Raw genomic sequence first — 13,911 nt, 5'->3', positions numbered from 1 at the left:
GTATGTTTTATATCATCATGAGATATATTGATGTAAGAAATTTAATATATAGCGTTTTATCATTTACCATACACAGTTGATCTGCTTTTATTCTATACTTGTATATTTCTGAAATGTGATATAGATCTAAATTAATGGTCATGTTGATGTTTGTAGACTGACAGCAGCTAGAGATGGCGAGTGACATGAAACAGCGCAAAGCCGCCGAGGCTATGGACCATATTCGTCAGGCTGAAAAATGGTAATATATAGGAGTATCATTTACAGGGAAGCATGCTCGATTTAGATGTTATGTGTACTTATGTGATAAAATCAAGCCGGGCAGCCTGGGTCTGTCATCTGTCATTCTTGCTTCTAGTGATCGGGTTCGATTGAACTTTGATGTTTATTTGTACACTTATTAGATAATATGGGGAATTTTATTACACTATAGATGAGTAGATGATTATGTTAGATCTACTATATTGCAAAATGAATTTCAGTTAAAATATCCGTTTACAAGCGGTCTATAGGATTTTTGTTTCAAATCCTAGCTCATGATCAGTAGCTATAGATAGTGGATACTTTATATTGTAATGGTAAGACTCCATTGTTCTAGATGGCATGTACATGTAATAAGTCAGTTGTCAACAAAAGGTCATTATAAAAAAAATAGCAAAGTGGAAAATATGCATCATATATATCTTATATTAATATTACCTCAATATAAGTGTCTAGTTTGTTGAGATGCGTTCTTTCTTGTTTCTGTGATAAGGGTTTTCCATAATTTTGTTAGTAGTAGGCTGTGTAGTGAAAGTAGGAGGCTGGCCTGCCATGTACGTGTAGTCGTGTACAGAACATTATTATGGAACTGGATTGGTGGAGGCGGCCAAATGATCAAAGTAGCCGGTCAAATTGGCCGGCGGCCTGCTCTTATGGAAAACCCTGTGTGATGGACATTGGAAGTAAAAGATTCAGGGTTTTGATTCATTTTTATTGCTGGCCAGGGGTCTATAAACAGTCAGGGTCATTTTAACTTAAAGCTGATGGGTACCTTGCAGAACCACATCACATGCTATGGAAAGTAATCTGGATAAGTTTATTACCAAGGACCTATAATCACACACCTCAATTCTAAATTCACCTGAGATTGCAAAGGCTTTTAATATTTAGAAATTTCAACTGCTAATGAGTCCACAAACTATTCCAGCCCACTGTGGCCCATGTTCACTTCAAAATGTCTTGGGGGGGATGCAAATAGGGCTTGTATATGGTTTTTAAAAATATAATTAAGTTTTTTCCAACCCATTTTTTAAAGAATTTCATCTTCATCAAATGCATGACACATTGTCAAGTGCTTTAGTAGTTTACAGGTTTTCAAGTGTCACATTTTACAACTAAATAGAAAATCAACCCATAAATGAAACCTGAAAAATGGTTCTTAATTGATCAATATTTTCATAGTGAATATCAGAATTTTCACTGGAACATAGAATTAATGATTATATAGTTCTATAAGGACAACAATCAATACTTGCCCATTAGGTCAATGTATACATGTGTATGTGCGGAGTTTTTATTTCCATTCAATCACACTTTTTGTCCCTGTTGAATTTGAATTTGCCCCCTTTTCCCATAGTTTAAAAGAGTGAAATGGAAACTATTTCCCATTAAAAAAATTACAGTATTTTGGAATATTGATTACTGTAACTTTGGGTTAAGAGTTATTTCCCCTTGACCAACAGTGACAACTGGAGTTCAGAGAAGAACAAGATGATGAAAAATCCAATGATTGTGTTTTACATTGATCTACATAACAAAATATTAAAATAAATTTGTGAACAAAGATGTTAATTAATAACTTAAGTTACATGGAAGAATCATAGTGAAATTGATCAAATTTCTGTAAATTACCAAGGTGGTAATTTTACTTTATTTAAATGTTCATTATACAGTTGGTAAGATGCTGTACTTAAAAGCACTATTATTGAAACTAAGTTTGACTCCTACATTTTAGCTATGACATGTTTTATTTTGATCTTTCAGTATGAAAACATCGTTATTCAAGTGGAGACCTGACTTGGATGGGGCCGCTTCAGAATACAACAAAGCAGGTACTAGTATTATACATCAGATAAAAAAACCCTGTAGCTTAACGAGTTGAAATTTTGTGAATTAACATGGTCGTTCATATACAAGGAATTACCAATTGTACTTCACCGATATTATGTATGGTAAATGTCCTACTGTTTTAAAGGAGTAGATATGATACTGGTTCCATTTCATTTTTTTGACAATTTTCAGTACTCACACTTTTTGTATCAGCCTTTAATCGCTATCATACAGCTTTACTCTGCTACTCTGATTAATCATTTTGATTATGAAATTATACATGGATTAATTTATCAAAAAATTAATTTAAAAATTAAAAAAAAGTACGCATCAATGAAAATGGTTCCTTTCCTTCTAATTTTACTTTCCACAAAATAAAATACACCAATCCAGTGAGTTATTATGGAGCTCTAACAGCAGTTTTTGCACAAAGAATTTTTACAAATTGTTGATCACGATCTGCCTGATTGCAGAGTTCCATGTGCTTGAATAACTGATTGAATTTCCTTAATTTTGAGATACACTATAAATCTACAGCTGTCATTTTAATTACTTTATTTTCAGCAACATGTTACAGAAATGCAAAGTGTCTGAAGGAGGCTAAAGATGCTTGTATTAAAGCCGCAGAAGTCCAGCTCCAAATGAATGCGTATCCTTTACACTGCACCTTTATTATGTAGTTTTATACTGTGTTCATGACCATTTTTGCTGGATTTCACTCCCTTAAACCATTTAGAGGGCAAGGATAGTTCAGTCATTAAAGTGTTTTGACTTTAAACCTCTGAGGTGTGTAGTTTGGCACTCTATATGTGGTAGTTTGTTTCTCAGGAAGCATGGAAATAGAACAGTCTCTGTTAACCATAGTTTGACATGTGGTCTGATTTTATAACAGAAACACAATTTCAAATATTACATGCTTTGTGATTTTTTAATTTTTTTTACATGAGAACAAAATTAGTTTGTCGAAATCTAAGCAACATTGTCACAAGATTTTGTCAGGTCTACCTGATATTGGCCATATCCTGACTTCTTCAATCACCTGGCATTTCTTCTATTTCAATTGGTTATTTGAAATTCCAAAATGATAATGTATACTCAAAATAAGATTCAAACATAAAATATCATCCATCTAAATACATACAGATACAATAAAATTGATGACAAAATCTTTTCCTTAAAGACACTTTGAAAGGCCCTTGTCATCTCAACTCACTTGGCACCCATTTAGGTGATTAGACGTTGGCGACACTGAAGCTATGTGTTATTTATAGCAGGTATCATCTCCACTTTGTTTATAAACTCTTGTCAATTTTCACAGCCAGTAATTTTCTTTAACATTTCCACAGGCCATTCCATGCAGCAAAGTAAGTAAAGATGTAGCTTTGGTTGGTTGGTGAGCTGTTTTCCATCTATATGAATATTACTACAGCTAGACATCGCACAAATGAACATCGGTTTTCTGGCAATATAAGGGGGTGACCTGCATATCCCTCAATGGATGGAACCCTTTGTACTGTAGATAAGGAAAAACATTATAAAATTGTTTCCAATTGTCTAAACCTAACAATAACATCTTGTTGCAACTTTATGGTCCACGCCAGTTTAAGACAGAGGACCCCTCGGCAGTATAGAATATTACCTATGTCTGTCCCATTCCATCCTAAACTGTTATCACCGCTCTGTCATTTCATGAATAATTGCTATCAAACTTCTGGGCTGTTCGCTTGAACATACCATTTCAGTGAGATTAAATTTAATAAAAAAACATTAAACCCCTAAACAGAAAATGGAACCTCAAATTGTGTTGCAGGTCATATGAGCAGGCTGGTCTTATCTGTAAGGAGAACAACATGATAGAAGATTCCATTAATTTGATGGAATATGCTGCCAAACTATTTCAGGAGGATGGTTCACCTGACACAGCAGCCCTTGTACTGGACAGGGCGGCAAAGTAAGTAACAAATTTAGAACTCTATGACTGGAGTAGTTTTCTGAATTTTGTTAATAGGGGTACAATAACTCAGTTGGTAGAGCATTATGCTACATAACCTCCGGTGAAGATCCGAGGTGTGTGGTTTGACCTCCTTACCTATGAGTTTAGCTGAGGGATTGGCTGGTCTTTGCTGTAGTTTTTATGTCATTGAGCAAAACACTTTACTGGAATTGTTCATTATGGCATGTGATGCTCCTCGAAGATGTTGTTCAGTGTCAGTAAGTACTACAATGAGATCCCACCTCAGAATGTCCCTGCATCACTCTAGAAATTCATTAAAAGACTTTCATGTTGATATGTAGCAATAAATTGTTGTGTTCCTGCTTCATATTATATCATTGTTACTACCAAAAAATATCATAATTGACAGCATAAAATTTTACAGATTTATTTGGCAAAATCTTATATACAAAGATCCATTCACATATAAAATCATTTTCATGGGTTCGTTATTTTCTTGATTTTGTCAGCTCGTAATCCAGGCATTTGTCTGTCAACAAATTGTTAAAAGTATTCTAGCACATTTATTGAACTGTATTTATTTATCCACATAATCAAATATCCATTGAGATATTGATGTTTTGAACATCACAAAAAAATTGAGCCCAAAGAAGATATATGATTTTACGGAATACTTTCCGACCTAGAGACATTTCATAATGAAGTTAAATATTTTAGGTCTGGAATTCTGGATGATGTGAATATTTTTTGTTTTCAGAATAGTTGAAATTTCTCACCCTACCAAGTCTGTACAGCTGTTCCAGAAAGCCTGTGACGTTTCTGAGGTATACCAATCGTCAACATTCACTGTAAAACAATGCCACCATTTGTCCAGTAAAGTGGCGTAATGTAGTTTGACATTACAATGCCACCATTTGTTCAGTAAAGTGGCATATTGTAGTTTGACATTACAATGCCACCATTTGTCCAGTGAAGTTATCTAATGAAGTTTGACATTACACTGCCACCATCTATCCAGTGAAGTGGCATAATGAAGATTGACATTACACTGCCACCATTTGTCCAGTGAAGTGGCGTAATGAAGTTTGACATTACACTGCCACCATTTGTTCAATGAAGTGGCATAATGTAGTTTGACATTACACTGCCACCATCTGTCCAGTGAAGTTACGTAATGAAGTTTGACATTACACTGCCACCATCTGTCGGGTCCAGTTAAGTTACGTAATGAAGTTTGACATTACACTGCCACCATTTGTCCAGTGAAGTTATCTAATGAAGTTTGATATTACACTGCCACCATTTGTCCAGTGAAGTGGCATAATGTAGTTTGACATTACACTGCCACCATCTATCCAGTGAAGTGGCATAATGAAGATTGACATTACACTGCCACCATTTGTCCAGTGAAGTGGCGTAATGAAGTTTGACATTACACTGCCACCATTTGTTCAGTGAAGTGGCATAATGTAGTTTGACATTACACTGCCACCATCTGTCCAGTGAAGTTACGTAATGAAGTATGACATTACACTGCCACCATCTGTCGGGTCCAGTTAAGTTACGTAATGAAGTTTGACATTTCACTGCCACCATTTGTTCAGTGAAGTGGCATAAAGTAGTTTGACATTACACTGCCACCATCTGTCCAGTTAAGTGACGCAATCTAGTTTGACATTACACTGCCACCATCTGTCCAGTGAAGTTATGTAATGAAGTTTGACATTACACTGCCACCATCTGTCCAGTGATGTTACGTAATGAAGTTTGACATTACACCGCCACCATCTGTCCAGTGAAGTTAGGTAATGAAGTTTGACATTACACTGCCACCATTTGTCCAGTGAAGTTACGTAATGTAGTTTGACATTACACTGCCACCATCTGTCCAGTTAAGTTAGGTAATGAAGTTTGACATTACACTGCCACCATCTGTCCAGTGATGTTACGTAATGAAGTTTGACATTACACTGCCACCATCTGTCCAGTGATGTTACGTAATGAAGTTTGACATTACACTGCCACCATCTGTCCAGTGAAGTTACGTAATGAAGTTTGACATTACACTGCCACCATCTGTCCAGTTAAGTTAGGTAATGAAGTTTGACATTACACTGCCACCATCTGTCCAGTGAATTTGCATAATGTAGTTTGACATTACACTGCCACCATTTGTCCAGTGACGTTACGTAATGAAGTTTGACATTACACTGCCACCATCTGTCCAGTTAAGTGGCGTAATGTAGTTTGACATTACACTGCCACCATCTGTCCAGTAAAGTGGCGCTACAATGTTTGACATTATATAAAGGGAGGATAATTGCCATGAAAGAGTAAACAAGGTTTCTGTATGGCTGTCATCAACTTTTGATTTTAAAGATGTTTAGAATAAACTTTATTTAAAGTCCAATACAATATCCAGATAACATCAGTTTGTGAGAGCGGTAACTGCAACATTGTGAAACCATACTTTTTCTGCATTACATTTTGCAGATATAATTCTATTTAAACTAACATTTCCAAGACTGCTACTTCTTGTTGGAGGGATTGCCTACTAGGATAAAGGGTTTCTCCAAAGAAAGCCTTTTTTTTCTTATTTTTTTTTCTTCCAGCGAGGACAGGAAATAATGATAATAAAAATAAAATCCTCAAAAAATCTTGTTGAAAACTCTTAATTTAGTTGTGAATTATGTCATTATTTTTTCAATGAAAAGAAATTGTGTTTGCCATTGTTTTTTTCCTTTGTTAAACAATGTAAATATATACCTTTTTTTTAGCTTGAAGATAAACCGAGACAATGTGCAGAGTTTATTGGAAAGGCAGCAAGGCTATTGATTCACCTTCAGAAGTAAGTCAAGCCCAAATGACCTGAAGTTTGATGCAGCAATGCCTGTTTCCTGAATAATTGACTTTATCATAATTGGGTTTCAATTTGATTTGTGATTTAAGAAACTAGTCACAAAATTTTTCATTTGAACACACTAAAATTTAAAATCTTCAATTTTTGTCACAAACAAAATATCAGACAGAAACTTCTGTAATTATGCAACAGTCTGCCATCCCAGAAGATTATAGAATGGTGAGCTTTTTGCTCTGTCTGAATATGTGAAATTAGCAAACAAAAATACTTCACTATTTCTTCCAGGTATGATGAGGCACTAACTGCACTGAAGAGAGAAATTGACTTTCTAGCTTCTGTTGAAAATTTCCCTGCCATCAGCCGCGTCCTGATTGGTGCTATATTGGTTTACTTGAAGCAGGGTGATCCTGTCGGAGCAGAACAGTTCTACAACTCTGCCCTTGGGTAAACAATAAATTTTAAATCCTCTGGGTACTTGTGAAATTAATCATATATGCAATGTAATTATGGACTTGTTGAAGATTTTGCTAAGCAGCTCTAAATCTGTTGGCTTATGACCAGACACAGGCTAATTACAGGATAAATACAGTGACCTGTCAGTTGTTTTGTGACTAAGGAATAATTTTGCATCATTAAATTAAAGGTATCCGGGGTTTGGTGACAGTGAGGAGGCGGCTTTGATTGATGAGTTGATCCAGACATACAGTGATGGAGATGAGGAAGGGTGCCGTGCAGCTCTCTCGTCCCCAACCATCAAGTTCATGGACAATGCTGTGAGTCATTTACTCACAAAAGCAGCTCTACAATCAGACAAATAGTTCAATTTCTTTGCAAGCTATCAAATAAAACTGACCTATTCATCAATATTTTTTTCTCCCTCTCTTAAGTGTATCAGAAATCGACCTAGATCTATATCTAAATTTGTGGTAACACTAGCGTTAATATTTGGTGTTTATATGTATCTGAAGTGTCTCAGAAATTGACCTAGATCTATATCTAAGTTTGTGGTAACACTAGTGTTAATATTTGGTGTTTATATGTATCTGAAGTGTCTCAGAAATTGACCTAGATCTATATCTAAGTTTGTGGTAACACTAGTGTTAATATTTGGTGTTTATATGTATCTGAAGTGTCTCAGAAATTGACCTAGATCTATATCTAAGTTTGTGGTAACACTAGTGTTAATATTTGGTGTTTATATGTATAAATTTTCATTTTTCTGTTTTACATGAAGTGATGCTGATTTGATTGATATTTTTTCCAGTTTGCCAAACTTGCAAGGGATATGGAGATACCTGCCGGAATGGGCCGTCGAGTTCCCAGACACCAGGAGGCAGTGAGTGGGTCTGTAGCTCCTGGCCAGACTTCCAGAGCACAGCTTGATGAAGATGACCTAGAGGAGGGAGGATTATGTTGAAAAGAATTCTTCTCTCTGTGTAATAGCCTGGGACTTACGAAGAGAGGTAATCCTTAGCAAGATAACTATGGAAGTGGACCACAGACTCTGGGACTTAAATCATTCCACAAAGTTGTAGTTTATACATGGATTACTATATAGACTGTGAAGTTAGAATGATACTACTATCATCTAGTAGACAACTTGTACAACGTGGGGCTGCTGATTGACAGTCAACACATTGGAGTTTCTTCAATCTAAAATGGCATTCTATGTTAGAACAACTTGTAAATGAAATCAACTTTTTAACTTTTTTCTACTATTATCAGCAAAATGTTTCAAAGTGCTTCTTAATTTACTTTTTCTGTCATTTACAGGGTATTTTTTGTGAAAAACGTACTTGTTAACATACGTTTTTGGTCGTTTTTAGAATTTCTATTGTGAAAAAAGCTTGTTTATGATCATTTGGAAGAAAGCTGATTCACTGTGAAAGCTATTATTTTTGTGCGATTCTAATTTTCACTGTTTTTATGATTGTATTTCTACCACAAAATGTATTTCTAGTGAAAATTGATTCCAGTGTAGAAAGATATTTACTGTATCAACGGATATCATGCTCCATTAATGTACTGAATCTGGGAGCCGTCCAAGGGAGAAAAAGAACCATTTAATTAGAGTGGAAACCCAACAAAAGTTAGAAATTGAAAAAAATAATTCTATGCAATTCCGTGAATTAAATTAAATTTAACTCACTCTTCAATTATGATATGGTAAATAAGTTCTTAATGTTTAATAGTTTAGACAGTAAAAGAATTGATGGAATGCTGTATATTTATATTAATAGATGTAACGATGAACTGTTTCACCTAACTTTTTATTTAAAAAAATTGGTTCAATTCAGATTCACAGAAGTGGCTATCCTGTCAATACTTCATTAGTTATTATAGGGACAGTCATAAATGTGCTAATTAATAATCTTATTTATCTGGAAATAAGCCCAGGACTGGTAAAAAAAATCCACCTACATATGTTTCCCTAGAAATGGCAATAAATGCTTACTTCATTGGCGTACAATAAGCCAATAAGCACATCTTTCTGATATGAGTCCAAGGTTACTGTATATGTTGGTACCATGGGCTTATTGGACGATGAATACAGGTATGTAAATAGTAAATGAACGTTGAAGATCTCAGAAACCTACAGAATTAACTACTAACCAAATTGAGGTCTGCCATATCTTGTTGAGTGTTGTTTGGGAACAGAGTAGACCAGTGATCGTTAGCATAGTTCTGATGTCATCTATAAACATGTGCAATATCAATGTATTAAATATATTGTTACTTCTGTGTGATTTGAATTTGATTGGAAATTTCTATGTGATTATAAAACTTGGTTGAAGAATTGATACTGTACAAGTATTGTATTTTAGTTTTATACATGGTCTTGCTATGTGTACCTAAGCAGTTTATATACTTAAATAATTGTTTAGGAAATGGTTAAGATTTTACTTTATCTTTATATTAATTTTCTTCCTGGCTGTATAAATTACAGAACAGTTGATGTTGAATAATTTTACAGTCTTATTCGGGTTATTCCAATAAAACCTACTTAACCCCGGGGCGCCAAATCTCTCTTATTGATCAGAAGAAATATGCTGGAGATTATAATATTGGGTAAAATTTGAGATTGGTAAGAATATTCACATAGTAGTTGTGAATACCTTATGATTCCTAGACATTCATGTCTCCTGAAGATTTGTTTAATTAATTGTTATCAAAAAGCAATTTACAATTCATATTTTTCATGTTAAAGGCGTTTATGAATGTGTGTGTGATTTTGATAATAACCTTTCATAATATCAGTATATACACCAAACTGCTGTTCAGTTTTTCAATAATCACATTAGGTGCTATACTCATTCTTGATTATATTACCATATTTATCTTACTATAGGCCTATGCCAGTTAATATGCTCACCCATTGAAGTGAAATAGAATTGTCAACAAATGATATTAACTTTTCCTCTGAAAACCCTACATTCACCTACACTTAGTGAAAGACTGTGTGCAGTCTCCCTGGGCTTATTAAAGGATAAGTTTGAAAATTTGAGAGTTATTCAGGACATCATACTATAAACATGCGTAAATTTTGTGTTAATCATAATTTAGCTCATTTTTGCATTGAATGTATTGTTCTGAAATATGATTGTTTCACTCGACTTTCTGTATGTTAATTAGATAGCAGCTTTATTTGATGCACTAATTAATCTTTATGCTAATTTTGACAATGTTCTAAAACAGATTGCACCAAATTAAGTTTGTTTACAGTACTTTGTTTTAGCAAGATTTTGTTATGTACTTGCATAAACATATTTCAATCTTATGACTAAATGAATTAATTAACTTGGCCTATTGAGGTCTGATTCCAGTATCATTATTTATTTTGCTTTAGAAAAGGTGAGAAAATATTTATTGTGTGTGAGACAAAGGACTGTACAACAGAGTAAGGTGTAGACTCATCCTTGTCAGTGAAGGGTCATTTACATGGTCTTATATGTAAAACAATATCAATTTGTAAATTGTCAATATTTATTTTACTGACTTGAACAAGAAGAAAAATACATTAGGACACAGAAAATGCTGAAGACCATTATAATTGATATATACACCAGACATGTATAATTTGTTATAAAAGGTGGAATTTATTACTGGAACAGAGAATCATAAAAATATGAAAAGGAATTAATGTTTATTCAAGGAATAGTGAAAACTTGAACACAAAATATTCAAAATTATGATAATTCTTTTACATGGACATGAAGAAGAGTGAAAATGTGATATGATTTGTTTACATTACATTATTGTCTGATACACTGTTCTGTTAATAGTTACAGGAGTGATGTTGCAAAGTCTGTTGTTTTGTTTGTTTTGTTAGTTATGTGTTAAAATGGTTTAAATGTTAACATAAAACATATTGACATGAGTGTGTGATTGGATGCGTGTACATGTTTGTATATGTTCCTGTAAGGACTCCTGAGTGATTGATGTATGTATGTTGATTCATGTTAGTGGTTGTATGGTGTTTCATAATTAAATAATTTTTGTTTTTTATTGAGAATTATTATACTCTCTGATTTCAATTTTCAGAAATCATCAGATAGCTGTCATATGAAGGACGTTATAAAGTACAATTTGGTATGACAGTTTACGTACTAGTAGCAGAGAATTAAAGTCAATTTGTTGTTTGAATTTACAGAAATCGTTGGACAATTGATATTCTGTTTTTCATAATGTAAAGTTATCTGTTCATATTAGCTGATGTTGATTGTCACATTATTAGTTTTTACAGAAAAATTATGTCATTTTCCCAAGATTTTTTTTTTAATATTAATCCCACAAATTAATTGAAAATAACATTCAATACCTGCTCACAAGAGCAGATAACTCTAGACCTTCATTACTAAGAGAAGGAATGTGTAGGTTAGCAGTACTATTATGTGTGCATGTCCACCTATTAGTAGCAGAGATTTGTAAAAAGAGCAAGGCCTGATTCCATTAAACAACCATCATCAATAATTAATTATTAAAACATTTAAAAAATGTGTAGTGTATAGATTTTAGAGTACACATTGTGATAAATCTTACTTTTTTTATCACTGGCAAATATTTGAATGCGAGGATGGATTCCAGCTAACAAATATTAAAAAAAAACTTCCCAAAAAAAAACATGAGGGATTCAAACCATTGTTGAAAGTCTTTCTTGCACCCACATGCCTTTGAGGGTATTGTAAGGATTTTGAAATTTATATTAACACTCACTTTTAGATCCAGATTCCTACAAAAAAAAACAAAAAAAAAACAGGATTTACAAAAAGCAACAATGTAATTCTAACATATCACTAGAAAGATAAAAGTGTGAGATTTTGTTTGATGGAGGTAACAAAGTGTTGTCACTGAAATGTCATAAATGAATTCTGGTTGTGATATACATAAATCTTTTCCCATATATACTTACCAACCTGAGGGAAATGTTTCATGGCTGAACTTTTCTTTTGAGCAAAACGTGTTTACAAATTGTATCAAGGAATGTATAATGTTTTAGAAAATACAAGGAGTTGTTAGATGTTTGATCTATCACATTAAATTAACAAATTAAATGAATCTATGTAAATATTTCACACTCTTAAGCAAGCTAGTTTTCAACAATTTTATTATTATTTATGCCAATCTCTGGCTATCAGATGTATGTGTGGGTATGCTGGAGAATGAGGCTGTCATTTTTGTTTGTAAGAAATCCATGTAGCCAATATTTAATCAATTTTGTCCAAGGTGAACAGACTTCAGATAATAAACATTCCTTAAAAATATCATCCGTCTTTTTGTCTATATATATACTCTTTATTTCCTCCACAACCAAGATTACAATAATAAGAGAACATCAAATACATATGTCATTTGTAATATGATGTTATCATTTGAAAGATTATCCTGACTGACTTTGTGCGGAACTCTTCCAAGTCGGAGTTACATAAGTCATAAGATAAGTTTCCTCCAATCAGAACATGAAATAATCGACTTGCCTCTAGGGCCTGCCAATATACACTGAACAAATATCACTAATATTAATTATTTCGCACCATCATTCGTCTCTTAATTCTTCAGTTGAACTACAATGTAATATTATATGAATGGCAAAGTCATTATACAACTGACCACACTTATGACATAATTCATTATGATCTAACCATCGCATGGTCACAACTAATTTCATAATATAATGAACAGCCTCCCTGTTTTCCAGGAACTAAACCATAGAACCTCTCTCACCTCCACCACCAACCAACCAATCCCCCAAAAAAAGATATGCCAAATTTCTAACTTTATTTTGATTGATTATGTATAACCACCAATATATATTGTTTACATTTAAATAATAAATATGTATGCTATTGAAAAAGGGAAATTATTAATTTTTTTTTTCAATTTTTCACTAGTCTTTATGGCTTGTACTCATATGAAAACACTGCAGTAAATCAAATGAGTTTTACATTGCATACAAACTTAAATTTTGGGTTATTGAAAATCGATGATAAACAAAAGACAAAGATAAAGCTTATATCACCTGCACAACAACACATGTGGAAAGTAATATGCGCACCTCCAAATAGACAACCCTGGAGTCATTCTGATAACAAAATGATTGTGTTCATTTCATAATTGAATGGGATTATCAACTATGTCCATGTTATCATACAAAGTCCCAAGAGAATTGGACATGGCGCATATGCTTAATGAGACTTCCAAGCATATTGTATTTCTTACAGATATATGTCACAAAATTGGGGCATAGCAATACCCAAGTGATAATGAGAAGTTCGATCTTGATTTTGAGAAAATCCTCAGAGATTATCAACACTTTCGCAATCAGAAATTCACTTTTTAAAGTAGAAAATCAATTTATATCTGTAGAGTCTTCATACTCAATATTTCTGTAATTATTCACTGTAATTTAAAAGAATGTGGACATTCATCATGGATAACTCTCATTGTTTATAAACTATTTAAAGTTAAAAGTTATCACCTTGACATTTTAAGAGCTGGTACAGACATT

The 13,911-nt window shown here is 33.4% G+C and overlaps 1 protein-coding gene across 1 annotated transcript; it reads left to right on the top strand.

Annotated features, from left to right (window-relative positions):
* Positions 1 to 173: 173 nt before the first annotated feature.
* On the top strand, positions 174 to 12,668 carry LOC132560406 (gamma-soluble NSF attachment protein-like). The gene is made up of 10 exons (XM_060225073.1): positions 174 to 241; positions 2,026 to 2,093; positions 2,656 to 2,740; positions 3,438 to 3,455; positions 3,902 to 4,042; positions 4,803 to 4,869; positions 6,823 to 6,893; positions 7,191 to 7,349; positions 7,549 to 7,678; positions 8,170 to 12,668. The coding sequence occupies exons 1-10, from the start codon at positions 174 to 176 to the stop codon at positions 8,320 to 8,322; spliced, it is 960 nt and encodes a 319-aa protein (XP_060081056.1). The 3' UTR covers positions 8,323 to 12,668.
* The last annotated feature ends 1,243 nt before the right edge of the window (positions 12,669 to 13,911 follow it).

Source organism: Ylistrum balloti, unplaced genomic scaffold (assembly GCF_031769215.1).
Source record: "Ylistrum balloti isolate Yb309-2 unplaced genomic scaffold, AGI_CSIRO_Ybal_v1 Utg371058, whole genome shotgun sequence".
NCBI lineage: Eukaryota > Metazoa > Mollusca > Bivalvia > Pectinida > Pectinidae > Ylistrum > Ylistrum balloti.
Note: the sequence above shows the minus strand (reverse complement) of the source record. Positions and strands in the feature narration are given on the sequence as shown.

Coding starts and splice junctions, on each gene's coding strand:
- LOC132560406 (XM_060225073.1), top strand. CDS start 174: ATGGCGAGTGACATGAAACAGCGCAAAGCCGCCGAGGCTATGGACCAT. Junction 2,094..2,655: donor TTCAGAATACAACAAAGCAG/GTACTAGTATTA, acceptor CTTTATTTTCAG/CAACATGTTACAGAAATGCA. Junction 6,894..7,190: donor CTATTGATTCACCTTCAGAA/GTAAGTCAAGCC, acceptor TATTTCTTCCAG/GTATGATGAGGCACTAACTG.